Source organism: Tamandua tetradactyla, chromosome 3 (assembly GCF_023851605.1).
Source record: "Tamandua tetradactyla isolate mTamTet1 chromosome 3, mTamTet1.pri, whole genome shotgun sequence".
Classification (NCBI taxonomy): domain Eukaryota; kingdom Metazoa; phylum Chordata; class Mammalia; order Pilosa; family Myrmecophagidae; genus Tamandua; species Tamandua tetradactyla.
Window position 1 is genome coordinate 173505762 of NC_135329.1, and position 22018 is coordinate 173527779.

General features: G+C 35.4%; 1 protein-coding gene across 7 annotated transcripts in view; it reads right to left on the reverse strand.

Annotated features, from left to right (window-relative positions):
• Positions 1-447: 447 nt before the first annotated feature.
• The window catches only part of SATB2 (SATB homeobox 2), a 276598-nt gene continuing 255027 nt past the window's right edge, over positions 448-22018 (reverse strand). For all 7 annotated transcript variants that reach the window (XM_077154588.1, XM_077154587.1, XM_077154583.1 and 4 more), the window contains one exon: positions 448-3618. In XM_077154588.1, coding sequence (XP_077010703.1) covers positions 3157-3618 — 462 coding nt within the window. In that variant the 3' untranslated portion in view covers positions 448-3156. The remainder of the gene's footprint in view (positions 3619-22018) is intronic.

The window sequence follows — 22018 nt, forward strand, 5'->3', positions numbered from 1 at the left end:
ACTTTTATTATGTCCATTAACCATGGACATATGTGCTCCAAAAGTTCCCTGACACGCAGTCATTTGTGGTTTTCTAATTATAAACAGAAAATATTCACTAGAAAAATAAAGCAAGCACATAAATATATCTTTATACATTTGAGAGTTTTGTTTGTATACTACGAAGCGATTGGAAAAATGTCTCTTCAAGTTGCCAGCTCTGGGATGTGTGCGTGCCTGTGTTTATTTACACACAGAGACACACATAGGTTCACATGTGCAATTAAATCCATGCACCATACAGAACTCAAACATCTGTAACTGCTGGTACCACTGTCTTGTTTCTAAAATAAGGGCTCGGATTTTCCTTAGAATCGTCAGGTCTCACTCTATATGAAAATTTCAACAGGAAAAAAGCCATGCCCAGTAAAATACTTGACAAACGAAGTCATATTTATTGAATGCATTTTATTTTAACAACCAAAAAATTCTAACAGCCTAACAATGCACATAAGTTAAAAATTAAGTATCACTTAGTGATAACAAAGATAGTTGATTTACATGGAAAAAAGAACATTTACAATATGTTAATCCTTATTCACATTGTTGATACTGCAATAAAACACAATTTGTTTTTTCATTTCACACACAAAAAAAGGCGGGAAATTGTGCTTTGTCAAGAGGCACTACAAGAGAAAGTTTCTTCTTCCAAATAGATATTATATGACAGATATTGAATAAATAGACATATATGCATTGTAATTCGCAAAGATCTGGCAAGACCACAGGCTAAAATGCCCACAGATTCACTTAAAACCACTGCAAACTTGGCAGTGAAATTAAAAAATAAAAGGCAAGACTTAGCATTGAAAAATACCTAATAAATTTTTGGTTGAAGTGTAAAAGATACCAAATGCGATGCCATCGATTGATGAACCACCTTGTAAGAGCTTGGCAAAATCAGTTTCCATTACATGTACAGAGTGACTTTCAGCAACAGCGTAAGAAGACAATTTGGAAAGAGTAACTCGGAGATCAGGAAGCGGCAGCAACCATGGGCGTTCTGATTAAAGCTGCTGCATCCTACAGAAAAAGGAAGGATGGGCCCAGGCTTAACTGCAAACAACCATCCTTTTGCAAAGGTATATGACGCTCTTGTCGAGATAATTTTTTAAACATCATTATTTGAAAAAGTACAGGAAAATGTCCCTTTAAAAACTCCAGAGGTTACTGAGCAGCTAGAATTAGCTTGTATTGCAACATGTCTTCTCCCTGTATATTGTAAGTTCTGAGTTAATATCTACACATAGAGGTTTTTTTTTTAAACTCCTACCTTTTATACCTTTCAAATATATAAATAGTATTAACAGTTATATTACAATGTTTGTGTAGTAAACAGAAAATAACTTTCAAAGTGATATTGCATGAGGTCTTTGACAAGGTTGCATGAGACCACAACTCAAAAAAATCCAGTCAGGCAGGACTGTTGGATGGCCATGTTGAAGCATGGATTAGGTTCACTAGGCCAGTCCTGAAGGTGAGGTCTCCTCTCGCAATTACTTTAAGTAGAGGTGGAAAATAATGCTACTGGTGTTTGACAGGAAACTGGAAAAGGTTTGGAAAACGATAGTAGATTGCAGTTTTAATGCTCGTTCTACTGAACAGCCAGTCGGCATTAGTTCTGCTTTACGTAAGGTAATTGCTATGTTGGTAACGGGGAAATGTTTCTGTTTATGATGAGTAGGTGATTCCACTGCAATCGCTTTGCTGACTTGCCTGGAGCTGCACAATGATTCAAAAACAGGTTCTTGTTAGGGCTGCTGCACTGGGGGAAAGGGATGGAGGCCTGTGAGATCAGGGACTGAAACCGTTTGGTTACATGGATGGAATGTGTACAAAGCGGAGGAAGACCAAAGTGAAACAGAAATGAGAAACATCTTGAGGGGCAGGGAAGGATGGAGATTTATTTGAGAGGGAGTCTCTAACTGGGCAGCAACTTCTAACTTACACATTACACTGAACTATTTTTTATTAAAATAAACAAAATGAACCAAACCAAACAAAACAGCAACAATAAACTTTTAAATGAGCAGGCTTATTCATCTTTAAGGTCTGAAGCCACGAGCAGGTAAATAAATTTCACAACAAAATGTGGCTCATACTATGAATTCCATATGTCCAACATCAAAATGTCATTTTATCAAGACTGCACTAATGGACAAGTTTTCTCTGCATTCAATTTCAGTTTCACTCTTTTGGAATTACACAGAAATGCATCTGTTCACTACAGTAATGACAAGTTGAATAACGGAACATATAGTGTCATTTTAAGTGTGCATTGTGTCTTTAAGAGTAATTTGACTTGTATCATTTAAAGGTGCCCTGATTTTTTTTCACTTTACTTTCTTCTTTCTTTCTCTTTCTCTCTCTCTTTCTTTCTTTCTTCCTTCTTTTTTTTTTTTTTTTGGCAGTGTTGATTTACTTTGTTAAATACATACCTCAAAAATTACTCATAAAGCTGCCAGATAGGAAGCCATAGAATTTAAAAACAAAAAGAAAAAGAAAAATCAGGGACAAACATGGAAAATAAATAGGAATTCAAAGATAGTCACCCCACCCTGAGAGCAGGCCGCAGTTTATCAAAAAGCCAAAGCGACTCACTGTGAAGTGGTTTTTTTTTTTAATACATAAACAAGTCTTTTCTTTAAGAACTCATTTCACAGTCTATTCTTTCAGATTGTAAAGTTCTCTGTCCCATGCAATTTTAATATATATATGTAAATATATAGATATATACATATACATATACACACACACTTGTAACTTCCTTCATTTATTTTGTAGGCCTTTTCATCCTGGAACTTGCCTGATGTTTCTTCCATAAGTGCGAGGATAACGATGGCAGAGTCTCCTGTGATTATAATTACTATCACCCAGTCAATGGTAAAAGTGTAACACTTGAGTGTCTTTGCCAAGGCGATGTCTGATTCGGAAATACTGAATGTATTCAGTCTATTAGGTGTATCCTGTGCAACAAAGAAATGTCAACGAGAGTAAGAAAAATAAAACAGACAAAAAAGGACAAAATTCTAAAAAGCAAAAAAAAAAAATTTGTTTAAGAAACTAAAACAGAAAATCCTTGGACCGATGTATTGCTTTATCTGGTAGGAGTTCACATTATCTCTGGTCTATCTCGGCAGGTGCCACCTTGCTTTTGTCAGCATTTTCCTCCTCAGCCTCCACTTTGTACATCTCCTCAGAGCCTTCCTCGCTGTCGTTCTCCTCCGACTCCGTCAGCAGCTCCTCGTCCTTATACTCAGCCACGTCCACAGCGGAGCCCAGGTGCTCCTTGAGCTTCCCGTGATGCTTCACGTGGTACCGCTGGTTCTGGAAGAACTTGATGATGGTGTGTTTGGGGAGATCCAGCTGGGCAGAAAGAGTATGGATGGCTTCCTGGTCCGGGTATAGGCCCACATCATGAATAAAGCTTTGGAGGATCCCCAAGGCTTCTAAGGAGATCTTTGTACGAGACCGGGGCTTTTTGGCACAACTGTCTTCAGTCGGAGGCGGTGGGGGTGGTGCTTCTTCTCTGGGAGGGGAGCTCTCCTTGGCCGGCTGAGACTGTTGTCTATGAAGGACCTAATAATAATGATAATAAAAAAAAACACTGAACATTCAACTCACAATTTTACTCTCCAAAACTACCAACCCTTTGAACGTTCTAAAATATATTGTCTATCATTGGCGTTATACTGTAAATTTGTATATATTTTTTTGTAAATTCAGGTCTTTGGAAAACATAAAAGCATTTCTCAAGGTTAAGAATCTCATCTACAAGGCGGGCAATGGTGGCACAGTGGCAGAGTTCTCGCCTGCCATGCCGGAGACCTGGGTTTGAGTCCCAATGTCTGCCCTTACAAAAAAAAAAAAAGAATCTCATCTACAAATCAAGAGAGGTTAGCAACCATCATATTTGCTAACATTTATATTCTGAGGCATAAAGTAGTTAAGTCATTTGTTGTCCAATATCATTCGAATTTAAGCAACCTGGCTACAGGGTCTTCCATGCTGTTAACCAACATGACATGTCACATCTTTGAAGACTAAAGTCAAAGGAACTGGACCCAGTAGGAAACTCTACAATCAGATCTCAAGGAGTCAAGTCCAGACCCTTCTATTTAGCTGGGTATTCTTGAGTAAGTCAATTCACATCTTTAAGCCTCAATTTCATCATCTATAAAAGAAGGATGAGAAGACACTGATGTTCTAGGGATGTTGTTAAGGATTAAATGACATATTGTATGAAAGGAAGAGTGCTTGCCTTATATCAGGGGTTGGCAAACTTTTTCAGTAAAGAGCCAGATAGTAAATATTTTAGACTATGAGCCATAAGGTCTCTGTCTCAGTTATTTGAGTCTGTTGTTGTAGCTCAAAAGCAGCCATAGGTAATATGTAAGTAAATGAGCATGGCTGAGTTCCAATAAAACTTTATTTACAAAATCAGGTTGCAAGTCAGATTTGGCCCATGACCATAGTTTGCCTACCTCTGACTTGGCACAAACATCAAATAAATAATAGTTATTAAAATCTGCCTCATAAGTACTCTTACAGTATTATATAGGAATAGTTGGTATTTAAATCAGATAATCTTTATAAAATTACAACTATTCTTTATTTCCTTTTAGTCCTTATTCCAATCTTTAAACAATAATGTTTCTAAAAATTATAAAAATTTCCAAATTAATTTAAAGATATATTTCTCTCTTAAATTATGAATCCTAAATGACCATTTTATACTCAGGCAGCTGGACTCTCTTAATATCACCATAAACTGACTAATCCTCTATTTTGCACAGACTTTCTAATTTTAAAAATTTTATCCTTAAGGCAAAATTTTCCAGTTGTAACTAATTAAAATTTCTCCTTTATCTCTGCCTTTGTTTCCACTCATTAAAAAAAAATTGAATCAGGGCGGGCCACAGTGGCTCAGCAGGTAAGAGTGCTTGCCTGCCATGCCTGAGGACCCGGGTTCGATTCCCGGTGCCTGCCCATGTAAAAAAAAAAAAAAAATGGAATCCTAGTTAGGCAAGCTTACTCTTGATCTACCTAACTGCGTCTTCATAATCATCTCCCTGAATAGAATAATTTCCTATTCTAATATTAATTTGCATAAAGTTTTTCAAGCTGATTCAAAATGAAAGCTCTACAGGGGTGAGTGTTAGAACTCAGCCCCGCTCTCACCTGAGGCAGGTGTGAGAAGGTCTTCCTGGGAGAGGGGGATTCCTGAAAAGGACCTTGGCAGCTGCTCACACCTTGCAACATCGGCAGCAATATAACATAAGTAAAAGGCTACTGTGATGGTCCCCATTAAAAAGTGTTATTATGGCAATTCTAAAGGCAAAGACCACACTGCCTACACTCAGATCAGGCCCTAACTTCTTGGATCCTCCTAAGACCTTTTGGAATGGTGAGTCCAATTTAAAAAAAAACATACACTTCTCCTTTTACCATTCTCTTACATTTTATGTGATCTTTTCCAAGTTAGAGTAACAAATTAAACATTTCCCAGAGCTCAGTGCAGAGGAAAACATGACTACTTAGAATGAAAGAGCCACTTGCACCACCATCCCCACCACCATTTCTACCACCACTTCATACTACCCATATGACCCTACTTTCGCCTAAAGAATATCAGTACAAAGCAAGCATGTAAGGTAAAAATAATTCCCTACCAATGTAAAAACACCAGTCTTTTAGATATATTTTAATAACTATTAGGGCAAATATAATTGTTACCTAAATAAGGTAACAGTAAGCAAGCAGAAAAGGTTGAAACTTTTCAAATTATAATCAAAATTATAGTAAGAAAATAATAATCAAATGCAAATAAGAATATCCATAATAATAAGCTGACTGCCGGTGGCAGGAAAAACTCTAAAAACACAGGACCATAAAACAGTGGCACTAAAAGCCCGTATAATGTCAACCAATTAAAATGAATGTTCTTGGCATTTTCTTTACCATTTTCAACTAAGAGTAAACTCATGTGGTCCGTGGTGGCAAGCTGGCATCAGCAAAAAAGTGAGAGCTAAGTTACTTCCACGTCCTAATTATACCCGGCAGGGAAAGTACAGCTGCATGGTGGGCCACGCTGCTCATGTCAGCCTTGATGGCAGGAGGAGATTTGCTCTGAGGCCATAACATGGGCAGCCTGAGCACTGCAGTAGATGAGACTCCAAGTCAACAGGTGAGGATTTCATTTTGTGATGAGAGAGAGACACTAAAATTAGGTTTGGAACACACAGTCAAGGAACATATACGCAAGCACAAATAACCCCTATTAGAGCAATTGCGTTAATTGAAAAACAAAAGAGAATTAAAATGTCCCATTTTCTAAATTATGCTTGCCTTCTGTAGTAAAAGTCAGCATAACGGTTCCATTTAATAGAATAATTAGATTGGTTCTTTAGGGGTTTTCCATTGTGCACTGGTTAGATTTAAAGAGATTTTCCAAAACTATACTTTGAAGTTAGTATAATCTTTCTGCATGATAGGGTTTGTTCTCCTCTCGTAGGTCCAACCAATTGGCCTATTTCACACACAGCACACCCCCTTCCTTACCTAATTCCTTAGAACTTAGCAGTATAATACATATGTACAGAGAATCACACATTAATACAGAAACAACAATAGACACCACTTATTGAATGCTTATTCTGTGCCAGGCACAGTTCTCAGAACCTTACATGTTTTAACTCATTCAGCCCTCACAGTTTCTGATGAAGGTGCTATTTGGATCAAGAACACACTGGGACCACGCAACGCCTCAGAAGAATCTTCTAAATTGGAAATTATTAACACAGGAGCTGTCAGTTTCAGGGGGTAAATTTCAAGGGAACAATGATAATGATACTGTCCATCATAGAATAGGAAGGTATTTCTCAGAAAAGTAACAGCCATAGAAACTATCAACAAGGTGAAATTTCTACCTTCTGGTCAGATAATATTCTAGAGTGATTTTGGCAGCATGACAACATTTATTTCAGAAAGGTTACGTGATATCTCATGCATCTTCCAACAGATAAGGAAAAAGCAGTCAAAATACAGAATGGCATTATGAGCAGCTCTAAGCTGAAATTGTATTACAAATAGCACCACTTTTCTAGTGCTATGAACTCCTTTCAACTATAATGTGCATGATATCTGTGTTTAAAAGATTCTCAAAGTTATCTGTCCCACCTATCTTCATTTCCCCAAAATGTTTAAATTATCCCAGGCAGGGAGTTATCATCTTCAGTCAATTTCTAGCAGGAAGAAATGCATGAATTTCCTCTCACCAATTATAGTAGCTTATGTAATTATGACAATCACAGAACTCTTTTTGATATAGAGTAGTACTCTCATCTAGTGTTAGGTATTCTGAGCAAAATTAGAGCAGAGATGAATGCTAATAATACGGTATCCCTAAGACATGAAGATCAATCCAAACTCCCTTCTAAAGTTCTTCTAGCTAAAGGGCAGGGTCAAACCAACTTTTCTTCACTTTCTCATATCTAAACTAAATAATGTCAACTATTTTAGCCTCTTATTCATAAGATGGGCTTCTGACCCCCTATTTATTTACATTTTAGTTTTCTGTCTAAAATTCTTTGTGCATGTTCTCAATTCCTTTTTAATTAGCTAGAAGGAATCGAGTTTGGCCCCTTTATGATGCAAATTCACTGAGTAACTTTAGGGTGAGGTCATGTCACTGATTTCTGCTGGATAAACCTTCAAGCAGACCATTCTGGCATATATTTCTGACTGAATAATTTTTTCATCACAAAATTCACAATTACTTCAACTAAGACAGAGAATACCCTGCTACCTGAATAGAGATAAGCTCTTCTAAAAAGAGTTTTTCGAATATCCACTTATCGTTTGCGGGAATTTTAAGTTATGTTTAATCAAGCATCTTCTCAGCTATTTATGTAAAACTGCCTAGGACCATAGACTTTCTAGATTCATTCTTTTGCTCTTTTTCAAAATGGGTTCAGCAGTTGCCCTTTTTTGTATTCCCAAGGTACATTATCTCTCTTCTCGTTATTTTCCCAAATAACAGAATACATAATTATGTTAAGATAGCTATTCATTCTTTTTGGTCTTAAACACGGCACACCGAAGCCTGCCAAGTCATCCTAGCTCTATTTTGGTTTGGATTTTTTCTTCATCACAATTGAACATAAATTAATCTAGTCAAAGAAACATTTCTGATAATTTCAACAAAGAACTTCTGAAAGGTTTATTTTAAAACTTCTTTCTTTATAATATCTTCTCTTGATTTTTCCATATGGCAATTAGGGCTTACAGCAGTAAAATATCTAAGTGACCTCATTAATAATAATAAAATAGGTATTAGCATTTATGGAATGCTTACCATGAGCCAAACACTGTTCTATATACCCTAAATGTGTTTTATGTTATTTAATTCTCACAGTAATCCTTGAGTTAGGTATTAGTATCACCATTTTACGATGGAAAAACTGGAGTTCAGAGAATGAAGGTAATTTGTTCAAGTTCTCATAGCTTGTAAGTAATAGAATCAGGATTCTAAAGCCTATCTGTCTGATTTTAAAGCCCATGCCCAAAAACATTATGTTCTCTTGTTCTCTTGCCTTTTGTGAGCAGGATTATATAGGTAAATTGAATGGCCCCTAGAAGGGAGGAGATAGACCATAAATAAAATATCAGGTAGTAATAAATAGAATGAGTTGAACAGAAAATGCATAAGGAGGAATACTAGAGGGAGAGGCAAATTATTTTAAATATGGTGATTTAGGGAAGGCTGCCTGAAAGGCAGCCTTTAAGCAGAAGTCTCGAGAGTGAGAAAGAGCCATGGAAGCTAGCATTCCAGACAAAGGAAACAGCAAGCACAAGGACCATGGAGAAAACAGCAAGAAAGCCAACATGTTAGAGCTATGCCCTCCAATACAGCAACCACTAGCTGTGGCTGTTCACATTTATGTTTAAATTGTTTAAAATGAAAAATTCTTAAAAATTCAGTTCCTCAGTCACATTAACCACATTTCAAGTGCTCAAGAGCCACAGGTGGCTATGTCCAGTACCATACTGACAACACAGATATAGAACATTTCTGCCATCACAAAAAGTATTGTTGGACAGCCCTATGCTAGACAGAGAAAAAGGAAAAGAAATGATGACTGAGAGGTGGCAGGGTCCAGAGCACATAGGGCTATTGCGTTCTGTTGTAAAGGTGATGGAAAGTTATCACAATGAACTGCAAACATAATAACCTGACACAGCCAAAATATGGTAGGACTTGAAAACTGCCACTATTACTACAGAGAATGGAAAACATTCATATATTTATATACTAAGTAAGAAAAACTCAGGTCATAATGTATTTTTAACCTTTGAATTGAATAACAACATTATAAAAACAATCAGAAGGATGTACTGATATTTCCATTTGTAAGAAAATGGCTAATTTATATTTAACCGATGCTGCCCTCTTTATCAGGGGTTCCTATATTTGAAAAGAATTGTTTAAAACAATCAGCTTCAGATTAAAAGAATTAAAAATGTATCCACTTACCAAATATTTATGGAGTATCTACAATAACTGGACCTATTAATTTGCAAAACTTTTAAATAAGGAGTCGTATCTAACAAATACATATGTAGATAAATAAGTTATGGGTAGGACACAAATAAACAGAATTTTAAAACAATGAATTTCTTCTCATTTATTTACTGAATATCTCTGGGGTTTGTATAGAACATATATGTATCTAAATGGACAAGAAGACACAATGAAGAAAAAGAAGGTGGAAATATATTCCAAAGGGACATCAACTTCAAAATAAAACCTGAAACCTCCTTGCCTGAAACTTACTGCAGGGCACAATAATAATTTGAACACATGCTGTTTCACTGCCTTTAAAACTGAAAATCTGAAAACAAAAGAACAAAATAGTACTAAGGCAAAAGTTGACTAAGAGAGATAAAGCAGCTCTTCTTAAAGCACTTAGCGTTCAAATAGATTGTGAAAGCCTCAATGAAAACCAGCTGGGAGCCATGTGTAAAATATAATGGTTCTTGCCTGCAGGGAAGGAAGCAAGATCTTGAATGATTAAGTTTAGTAAAGTATATAATTCACTGTATCATTATGGGGTGAACTGGATAACTCATAATAAGCCAAAACTTTGTGGTCTTTTTTATAGAAAGAAAATGAGAAATTATTAAGGAGGTGACTGGATAGGGTGGCTGATGGAGTGTGGTAGTAAGTTAAAACAGAAATTTCCCAGGTGGCTCTGCCTGTCTATGACAAGCCTTACCTTGAAATGTGACTTGCTTTTAGGTCTAAAAGTTAATGCATATCAATAAGGGATGAGAACATGAACAAGAACTCTTTTGTCCACATGTATCTTTGCTTAAGATTAGAATTTCATTGACCCTTAATTTCATTCCATTTATAACAATAGCATATAAAATAGTTGATTCAAAAAAGAACAGGATTCTTCCACTAAATATCTAGATAAAAAAAAATATTTAACAGGCAATAAGAACAATTTGTTGGTTGAAAGTCCTTTTGCACAACTCAACAAGAATATGTTAAATAAATGAATGAAAAAACACTGTTATTTAAAAATATAGACTATATATAAAATAGCATGTAATTGAAGTATCTATCTTCAGTTTCAATGACCAAGCTCTACCCTTTAATATTCCGATTTTTACAAAAACCAGCATTTAAGACTATTTATTTTGGCTTATAAAGCTCAGCTGGGAAAACTTAGCATTAATGATAAAAATTATTATAAATATTAGAGTAGCTATTATATATCTATCTCACCTATTGGACTGTGAACCACATTCTGGCACACCATATGCCAGGTACATAGTACATGCCAGTAAGTCTTTGTTCTGCTGCACTGAATTAATTCCATATTCTTTCTTCTTTACTTTCAGATCAATTATTATTGTTCACTCCAACTAGTTGTTATTTTTCTTGCTATTATTCCTTTTCAGCAAAACTGTATTTAAAAAGTAAAGCAGCTGTCACTCATTACAGGTCTTTGAGAACAAGGAGATTACACACATATATATAATATATATATTATACATATGTCTAGTTCTTGTGTGTTAAGAAAAATCTAGGATGTTGAATAACCCATAAGATGGTACAGTATAGGAGTTGGGAGCAGGGATTTGGGTATCACAGAGTTCTGGGTTTCAAATCCAGTCCCTAACCCTCAAAACCACAACTGCTTTCTAACCACGTGACTGTAAGTTACTTATTCTCTCTAAGCCACAGTATTTGTTAATCCATAAAATCTTCCTTTTAGGGTCAAGAGGATTAAATGAGATAATGTATGTTAAATACTTATGAGAGTTCTTATTATAAGCAAAGTTTCAATAAACACTGGCTATCATCAAAAAATGAGAGGATTTAAGAACCAGTTGTGTAACATATAGTGCAATTTTCTATCAGCTATGCTTATTATAAAACTCAGCCACAAATTCAGAAATCAGTGTATCTGGGCCACCTCAGAATTCTAAAGATCTATAAATGGGAAGTCTGCCAATAACTTTTATTTCTTTTATTCATGTTCTTCACATGGCACTAGCACATGGAAGTTGCCTCTTAAACATTTGTCACATGCAACAGAATCTCACCATCATAGTCCTATCCAAGGTAACACCTTCTATACACACAGCTTCCCAGCCTTTTAGGATGGCACAATGTATCAGTGGTTCTCAAAATGTGGTCCATGGACCCCTAGAGAAAGGCTGATACCCCAATAAGAAGTTCATTTTCATATAATATGATGTCATTATTTGCCTTTATGACTGGACTGAACTTGCTGTGATGGTGCCAAAGCAATGGTGAGGAGACTGCCGACCTGTTAGCATAAATCAAGGAAGTGGCACTGAACTGCATTAGTAGTTATTGCATTCTTCACTGTCACACACCCACGCTAAAAAAATAATGCCATTTTCACTTCAGGATGTTCTTCATGAAGGACTAAAATTGTGTTAATCATATTGAATCTCAGCCCTTGAGTATATGTTTTCAGTATTCTGTGTGACAGAAAGGGAAGTACACATAAAGCACTTTTATGGTATACTAAAGCCAGAGAAAGAGCACTTGTGCGACCATTGGAGCTGCTGATGTCATGAAATATCATTTTTACTTGAAAGAACAAGTAAGAGACAAGTTATGTCTGATACCATGAGGTTGAAACTTCCCAATGAAATATTTGTCTAATGAGATTGGTGGTGATTTAACAAATGTGATTTTTAAATATTATATAATGAAATATGTTAATATTCGGAAGATCTGCACAACTCAGTGCACCATTATTTTCCAAATGACCAATGTGTGATGATACAAAATCATGAATAGATACAAGATCCTTCAAAGCGCAAGGTAGACAAATGGGCTATAACATAACAAAGTATGAAATTATGAAAAAGTCCATCCACATGGTTTCAGATTATACTTTGCAAATACACTTTACAAAACTATCATTTGTCACATTTTGCTATGGTATTAAATGAGAATATCACAAGTAACTAGAAAGGCTATTAAAATACTCCTTCCTTTTCCAATTACAGGTCTGTGTGAGGCTTGAGTTTCTTCATTTATTTCAACCATAGCTACTTACTGCATCAGACTGAATGCAGAAGAAAATAGAAGAATCCAGTTGTTTTCCATTAAGTCAGACATTAAAAACATCTGCAAAAACTATAAAACAATGTCATCCTTCTCACTATTTTTTTTGTTTTTGAAGTATGTATTATTAATTTATAATGTATATTATAAGTAAAAATAAATAATAAAATATATTTATTTCTAATATATTTCTAAAATATGTATTATATATATGCATACTTATTTATTATTTATAATTATTTTAGAGCTAGTTAAAAACATTTAAAGATTTCTCAGCATTAATTTCTAATATGGTAGACTTAGATGTAACACATAATTAGGGTCCTCAGTAATTTTTAAGGGTGAGAAGGCATCCTGAGACCAAATTTTGAGAACCCTGGTATTACATGAATCACTTTCAACACATGGCCCTGCTTTCCCCCTAAGGATAAACACTTTATTATAAAAATTCAAAATGAACCCTACACTTAAACACATCCTCACTTGAGCCAAGTCACTTAGGAAAGTCCTGGAGAAGGAGTCTAGAAGAAATCACACGTTATGATTTGCCTCTTGGTTTTATCACTCAAAGACATTTTTATGGGCAAAACACATCATCCTAGGCAGACAATTTAGGACTATTTCTAACTTCAAATGATGTTACTTGAGTTGGCTCTTATAGCTGTAATTTCACATCCTAACATTATAAGACTTATTAAAGACCACGGTTTCGTTTTGTTGCTTTTTTTTGGTTTATACAGTATCCTAAGGTCAAAATGAGGAAATACGTTATTAAAAAAAAGTATCTATGAGGTGATGACAAATTGCAGACTACAGGTGTTAGATTACATTTTGACTCCAGGCAGGTTTAATATAAGTTGGTTTCCTTCCACAATTGCTCTCAGCACACACAGCTATAGGTAGGAGACTTTAAAAAGGAGAGAAAGAAAAAAAAAAAAGAAGAACGGCGCTCAATAAAAGAAAACCATGTCAAGAGAAATCAATAGAGACAAGCAAAATGGTAGGAAGTTTGACATGGAAATATGTGTTCAATTTCATCCAGCCTAGAAGGAGTTTCCTTTAATATTGTAGCTAAAATGCTACTGGAACATTGTGTATGCTCTGAATGCTGTTTAATAACTATTTCTCAAAATAAACACTTTGGTCAAAGATAAAAGCATAAAAACACTAACACAATAATCTGTTAAAATAAACTTGGAGGTTGGAGGAAGCATGGTTCTTAAAACAGTCTTTCACCTCTCTCCTTAAGCCAATGCTGCAGGTGAATTCACTGCCCTCCTCTCTAAGTGCGACATGACTCCCAGGAGGGTAAATTTCCCTGACAACCGTGGGACATGATTCTCAGAGATGAGCCTGGCCCTCCATCGTGGGATTGAGATAGGCTTCTTGACCAAAAGGGGGAAGAGAAATGCAACAAAATAAAGTCTCAGTGGCTGAAAGATTTCAAATAGAGTTGAGAGGTCATTCTGGAGGCTACTCTTATGCAGTATATAGATATCCCTTTTCAGTTTTTGGTGTATTGGAGTAGCTAAAGGGAAATACCTAATACTTTTGAATTGTAATCCAATGGCCATGATTCTTGAAGATGATTGTATAACTATATAGCTTTTAAGGTGTGACCATGTGATTGTGAAAACCTTGTGACTGGCACTTCCTTTACCCAGTGTATGGACAGATAAATAAGAAATACAGACAAGAATAATAATAATAGGAGGTATGGGGGATATGAGATGTTTAGGTTGTCCTTTTTCATTTTTATTTTTATTCTTATTTTAAATTTGGGGGGAGTAATGAAAATGTTCAAAACTCTATTGTGATGATGAATGCACAGCTATATAATGATACTTAAACTACCGATTGTACACTTTGGATGAATTATATTGTATGTGAATATATAATATAAATCAATAACATTGCATTAAAAACAGTCTTTGGCAATAAATTGAGAATAACTATAATGCCTTTGGTATAGTTAGGAGTAAATAAAAAAATCTGTTGCAGTCTTTAATGTGGTAATTGGGAGTGGCCAGAATCTGGAAACACTGAAGAAGTATCTATGTGAGCTTCCTCAATATAAAGATATGAGCTGACAGTAAATTAAGCAGGGTCAAAATAGGTAACTATACCTCAATACTTAAGACATCGTGACTGCATAGAAAACAATAGTTCTCCCGTTAGAACTTGAGTGAGGTGAAATATGGACACATATTGAACATAACGGCAATTATATCTTTCTCTTCAACAGATTCATAGGATAAACTGGTCTTATTTGATCAATTAGCTTCTAACATGACTTAAACCATTCCACAGACATGAGAACAGTCCATGAAAGGACTGAGGAAGAACGGACTCTTAGTCCAGGTCACCATCATGTGTCCTTCAGCCTTGGTGATTCCATCCCACAGTCCAACACAGACCATAATCTCACTAGCCTTATATGAAGCCAGATTTTCTGAAATTTAACCTATCTTTCCTTTTTACTAGTGACATTGTGGTACTACAGAAAACACAGAGTTCCTATATTCCTCCCCACACATACACAGTTTTCCGTATTATTCACACTTTGCATGAGTACAATATCTCCATTACAGGTGATGAAACAATACGATTATAGTAACACTATTAACTACAGTGAGGAGTTTACATTAGGGTTCACTGTTTGTGTTGTACAGTCCTACAGGTTTTTAAATTTTTATCCTATTAATATATCTAAATTTTCCCCTTTAACTATGTTCAAATGCATAATGCAGTCACATTAATTATATTCACAATTTTGTGCTAATATCACCATCATCCATTGTTAAAATTTTTCTACCACTCCAACAGAAACTCCCTACTGATTAAGCATTACTTCCCCATTTGTCTCTCAACTTCACCCTTAGTATTCTAGTTTCTGAGCCTATGAATTTGCTTATTCTAATTATTTTCATATCAGTGAGATCATACAATATTTGTCCTTTTCTGTCTAGCTTTTTTCGCTCAATGTGATGTCATGAAGTTACTTCCACGTTGTCACATATATCAGAACTTCATTTCTTTTTACAGCTGAATAATATTCCATTGTATGTATATACCACATTTTGTTTATCCATTCATCTGCTGGTGAACAAGTGGAATGCTTCCATCTTTGGGCAAATATGAATAACAGCATTATCAACAACAGTGTGCAAATATTTGTTCAAGCCCCTGCTTTCAATTCTTTTGGGCATATACCTAGAAGTGAGATTCCTGGGTCAGATGGTTATTCTATTCTTAACTTTTTAAGGAACCTACAAACTATTTTCCACAGTGGCTGCACCATTATAGATCAATGAATGAGTGTTCCTATATCTCCACATGCTCTCCAATACCTATCTTCCATTTTTTAAATAGTAGCAATTCTAGTGTATATGAAGTGGTATCTAACTGCAATTTTGATTCGCATTTCCCAATGACTAATGATGTTGAGCTTCTTTTCATGTGCTTATTAGCTACTTGTATATCTTCTATGGAGAGATGTCATTTGCCCAGTTTTTAATTGAGTTGTTAGTCTTTTGATTATTGAGTTGCAGGATTTCTTTATATATTCTAAAGACTAAAGCCTTATTGATATGTGATTTCCAAATATTTTCTCCCATTTTGTACACTGACTTTCTACTTCCATGATGAAATCCTATGATGCAAATAAGTTTTTAATTTTGATGAAGTCCATTAAATTATCTTATCTTTTGTTGTTCATGCTTTTGGTGTAAAGTCTAAGAAACTATTGCCTGGTACAGGCCCTGAAAATGTTTCCCTAGTTTTCTCCTAGGAGTTTTATAGTTTGGTTCTTATATTTAGGTCTTTGATTCATTTTGAATTACTTTTTATATATGGTATGAGGTGGGAGTCCCCCTTCATTCTTTTGCATATGAATATCCAGTCCTCCCAGCATCAGTGGTTGAACAGACAATTATTTCTCCATTGAGTGCAATTGGTACCCTTGTCAAAAATCAATTGATCATAGATGCAAAGGTTTATTTCTGAACTCTCACTTCAATTCCATTGATTGGTCTATATGTCTGTCCTTGTGTGAGCACAATGCTCTTTTGATTACTGTAGCTTTGTAAAAAGTTTTAAAACTAGGAAGTGTGAGTCCTTTCTTCTTTTTCAAGATAGTTTTGATATTTGGGGTTCCTTACCCTTTCATTTAACTTTGATGACTGGCTTTTGCATTTCTGCAAAGAAAGCTGTTGGCACTCTTATTGAAGTGTATCGAATCTGTAAACACCTTTGGGTAGAATTGACACCTTAACAACATTCAGTTGTCCAATCCATGAATATGGAATATCTTTCTATTTATTTAGTTCTTTTATTTTAGCAATTTTCTGTAATGTATGTCTGCTACATCCTTGATTATATTCATTTCTAGATATTTGATTCTTTTAGTTGCTATTGTAAATTAATTTCTTCCTTGATTTCCTCTTAACTCTGTTCATTGCTAGTATATAGAAACTCATGGCTTTTGCATATTGATCTTATACGCTACCACTTTATTGAATTTGTTTATTAGCTCTAGTAGCTGTGTTGGGTACTTTTTAAGGCTTTTCTTCATAAAGGATCACGCCATCTGCAGATAGGGAAAGTTTTGCTTTTTCTTTTCCAATTTGGCAGCCTTTTATTTCTTTTTCTTGCCTAAATGCTGTGATTAGAACTTTCGGCAAAGTGCTGAATAACAGTGGTGACAGTGCACATCATGGTATTGTTCCTGATCTAAGAGGGAAAACTTTCAATCTTTCACCACTGAGTATGATGTTAATTGTAGGTATTTTTTACACGTGCCCTTTATCATGTTAAGGATGTTTTCTTCTATTCTTAGTTTTCTGAGTATTTTTAATATGACGAGGTTCTGGATTTTGTAAAAAAAAAAAAAAAAAAAGAAAAATTCTGCATCAATTGAGATAATCATGTGTGGTTTTATTCTTCATTCTATTAATGGTGGTGCATTATACTAATTGATTTTCTTACTTTGAACTGTGCTTGCATACTATAATAAATCCCACTTGATCATGGTGTATAACTCTTTTCATGTGCTGTTGGATTTAGTCTGTTTGTATTTTTTTTGAGGATTTTTGCAAGATCTTTATAAGAAATATAGGTCCATAATTTTCTTTTCTTAGCTGGCTTTGGTATTAGGGTGTTTTAGCCTTGGTGAATGAATTAGGAAGCGCTCCAAACCTTTCACTTGTTTAGAAGAGTCTGAGCAGCATTGGTACTAATTATTCTAGGAATGTTTAGTAAAATTCCTCAGTGAAGTCATCTGGTCTTGGCCTGATCTTTATTGAGAAATTTCTGATTAATGATCCAATCTCTTTATTATTGTTGGTCTGCTGAGATCATCTATTACTTATTTAGTCAGTGGGTCAGTGGTAATGTCCCCCCTTTCATTTCTGATTTTAGTTATTTGTACCTTCTTTTTCTTCTTTGTCAGTCTAGCTAAAGGTTTTTCAATTTTACTGATATTTTCAAAGAACCAACTTTTTGTTTTATTGATTCTTTATTGTACTTTTAGTCTATTTCACTTATCTACATTACTCTAATCTTTGTTATTTCCTTCCTTCTGCTCGTTTTTCTGTTTGTATTTTTGGGGGGGGGCTTAGTTTGCTCTTATTTTTTCCTCCACTTATGAAGTAACCTCTCTGATATGAAAACTTTCTTATGTTTTCATGTAAGTATTCAGAGCTATACCTTTCCCTCTCAGCACTGCCTTTACTGTATCCTGGAAGATGTAGCATCTCGTGTTTTCATTTTCATTCACCTTCAGGTATTTCCTAATTTCCTTTGTGATTTCTCCTTTGACCCATTGGCTGTTGCATACTGCATATTAAATTTCCATAAATTGTGAATTTTCCAATTCCCTCTCTGTTATTGATTTCTAGTTTCATTTCATTTTGGTTAGAGAAGATACATTGTATGATTTCAATACTTTTTAATTTATTGAGACTTGTTTTGTAACCTAACATATGGTCTGCCCTAGAGAATAATCATATGCACAAAGAAGAACGTGTATCCTGCTCCTGTTGGGTGAACTGTTCTATATATGTTGGTTAGGTCTGGTTGGTTAAGCGTATCATTCAGGTCCTCTGCTTCCTTATTGACTGTTTGTCTAGATGTTTTATCCATTATCGAAAGTGTTACATTGAAGTCTCCTACTATTATATGTAGTACCATGTATTTCTCCTTTGAAATCTGTTGATGTTTGCTTCATATATTTTGGAGGCTCTGCTGTTAGATGTATATATATTTACTAATATTAAGTTTTTTCTTGGAATTAACCCTTTTATTAGCATATAATGACCTTCTCTGTCCTTTGTAACAGTTTTTTACTTACAGTCTATTCTATCTGATGTTAGTATAGCTATCCCATCTCTGCTTTGGTTATTATTTGTGTGTTATATATTTTTGATCCTTTCACTTGCAACCTACTTGTGTCTTTGAATTTAAGACGAGTGCCCTGTAAACAGCATACAGCAGGGTCATTGCTTTTTTTGAAATCCATTCTGCCAATCTCTGTCTTTTGACTGGAGAATTTAATGTTCTTATCTTGCAATAACTACTGCTAATGCAGGACTTTCTTTTGCTATTTGCTCTTTGTAAGTCTTATACTTTTTTATCCCTCAATTCTTTCATTAATAACTACTTTCATACTTACTTGAATTTTTTAATTGTACATTTTGTGTCCCTTCTCATTTCCTTCTGTGTATATGTTTCATGTATTTTCTTTGTGGTTACCCTAGGGCTTAAACATAACATCTTGTATCTGTAACAATCATATTTGATTTTATATCAACTTAACTTCAATATATAGACATACACTGTTCCTATCCCCCTCCTTTTTGTTATATTTATAATAAATTATATCTTTATAATTTTATGTTCAAAACCATATATTTATCATTACTTTTTTTTGGGGGGGGGGGCAGGTACCAGGAATCAAACCTGGGTCTCTGGCATGGCAGGTGAGAACTCTGCCTGCTGAGCCACCTGGCCCACCCTATCATTACTTTTTAAACAACTGCATTTTAGAAATTGTAAGAAATAAAATGTTTTGTTACATACCCCAAAATATAATACAATAGTTCTGAAATTACCTTTCAGAATGTAAATAGTAGTTACCTTTATTGCTGGTCTTTGTCTCTTTATGCCACTTAGTTTAATATCTAGTATCCTTTTCTTTCAAGGTGAAGAATTTTCTTTAGCATTGCTTGTAGGGCAAGTCAAATGGTGATGAACGCTCTCAGCTTTTTAAACTTGGACTGTCTTAATCTCTCCTTCATTTTTGAAAGATAGTCTTACCAGATAGAAAATTCTTGGTTGGCATTTGTTTCTTTCAGCATTTCACATATTTCATCCCACAGTCTTCTTGCCTCCACAGTTTCTGATCAGAAATTGACAAAATCTGATTGCATCTCCCTTGTACGTAGCATGTTGCTTTTTTCTTGCTGCACTCAGAACTCTCTTCTTGTCCTTGGTATTCAATAGTTTGACTATGATGTGTCTGGGCATGGTTCTCTTTGAGTTTATCCTGTTTGTGGTTTATTGGGTGTTCTAGTTGCTATCTACCAGAATGCAATATACCAGAAACAGAATGGCTTTTAAAAAGGGGAATTTAATAAGTTGCTAGTTTACAGTTCTAAGGCTGAGAAAATGCCCCAATTAAAACAAGTCTATAGAAATGTCCAATCAAAGGCATTCAGGGAAAGATGCCTTGGTTCAAGAAGGCTGATGAAGTTCAGGATTTCTCTCTCAAGTGAAAGAGCACATGGTGAACACGGCATCATCTGCTAGCTTCTTCTCCTGGCTTCCTGTTTCATGAAGCTCCCTGGGAGGCATTTTCCTTCTTCATCTCCAAAGGTCACTGGCTGGTGGACTCTGCTTCTTGTGGCTGTGTCATTCTGCTCTGCTCTCTCTGAATTTCCCTTTCTACAAAATGTTTCCTCTTTTATAGGACTTCAGAAACTATTCAAGACCCACCCAAATGGGTGGAGACATTTTGTCACCTAATCCAGTTTAACAATCACTCTTGATTTGGTTACAGCTCCAGGGAGATGATCTAATTACATACAGTATTGAACAGGGATTATTCTGCCTTTACGAAATGGGATTTTGATTAAAACATGGCTTTTCTAGGGGACATACATTCTTTCAAACCAGCACATTGGGTTTCTTGAGTATGCATATTTATATATTTTGTTAAATTTGGGAAGTTTTCTGCTATTATTTCTTTGAACATTCCTTCTGTCCTTTCACTATTTCTTCTCCTTCTGGGACTTCCATAATGCTTATATTGGTACACTTAATGATAACCTATAGGTCTCTCCGGCTCTGTTGACTTTTTTCTTTCTTTTTTCTTTCTGCTTCTCAGCCTGAATCGTTTCAATTGTCTGGTGTTAGAATTCACTGACTCTGTCCTCTGCCAGCTCCAATTTGTTGCTGAAACTCTCTAGGGAATTTTTTATTTCAGTTATTGTGGCTTCAACTCCAGTATTTCTGTTTAGTTACTTTTAAAATTTATTGGGATTCTCATATTGTTCATCCATTGTTTCCTTGTGTACTTTATCTCTTCATTTTCCATTATCTCCCTAAGCCTACTAAAGGACTTTTAAAAAGTCTTTTGTCCAGTATATCCAAAGCCTGATCTTCTTTGTTGATGGTTTCAGGATTTTTATCTTGTTCCTTTGGATGGACCATCATTTACTGCTTCTTTGTCTGTCTTATAATCCTTTTGGCACACTGAACATTATATTATTTAAAAGCATTAACTCCGGAATTTAGTTCCTGAGCTGTCTGTTCCTTATGTTTGTATCCAGATCATGATATAATAGTCTTATGTTTTTGAGGGCCAGGAGAATTAAAAGAAAAACCTCAAAAAACACCTTTCAAGCCTTCACAAATCAGGTCTGTGTTGACTGGTGTTCTCTTTCACATCAATCAGCCTGAGGAGAATGCTAACTCTTTTCTGATCTGAGACTGCCTCTTTTCTGCCTTGTGTTTGCTTAGGAATCCCCCTGTTTACAGGAATCTTATTGTTCCCTCTTTTGCCTATGAAATAGACTCATTACCATCACCTCCCAGGTGCTCTACTATATGTCTTAAGGCTAGGTAAACCTTTGCACAGACCACTTTGACTTAACTTTTCAGCTTTCTGCAAACTGCTTCTGCCTGCAAGGCAAGATTTTTAGAGGGTGAGCCAGAGAGAAGTTTCCCAGTTCCATCTTTCAGTCTGCCACTGACATATAGCCACCACAATATGAACACGGCAATTACTCTGCTCCCTCCTGAACAGAGCTAGAGGCCTGCAATGGGAGTGCACAGGCTGGCTCCACACTTTGCTGGGGAGGG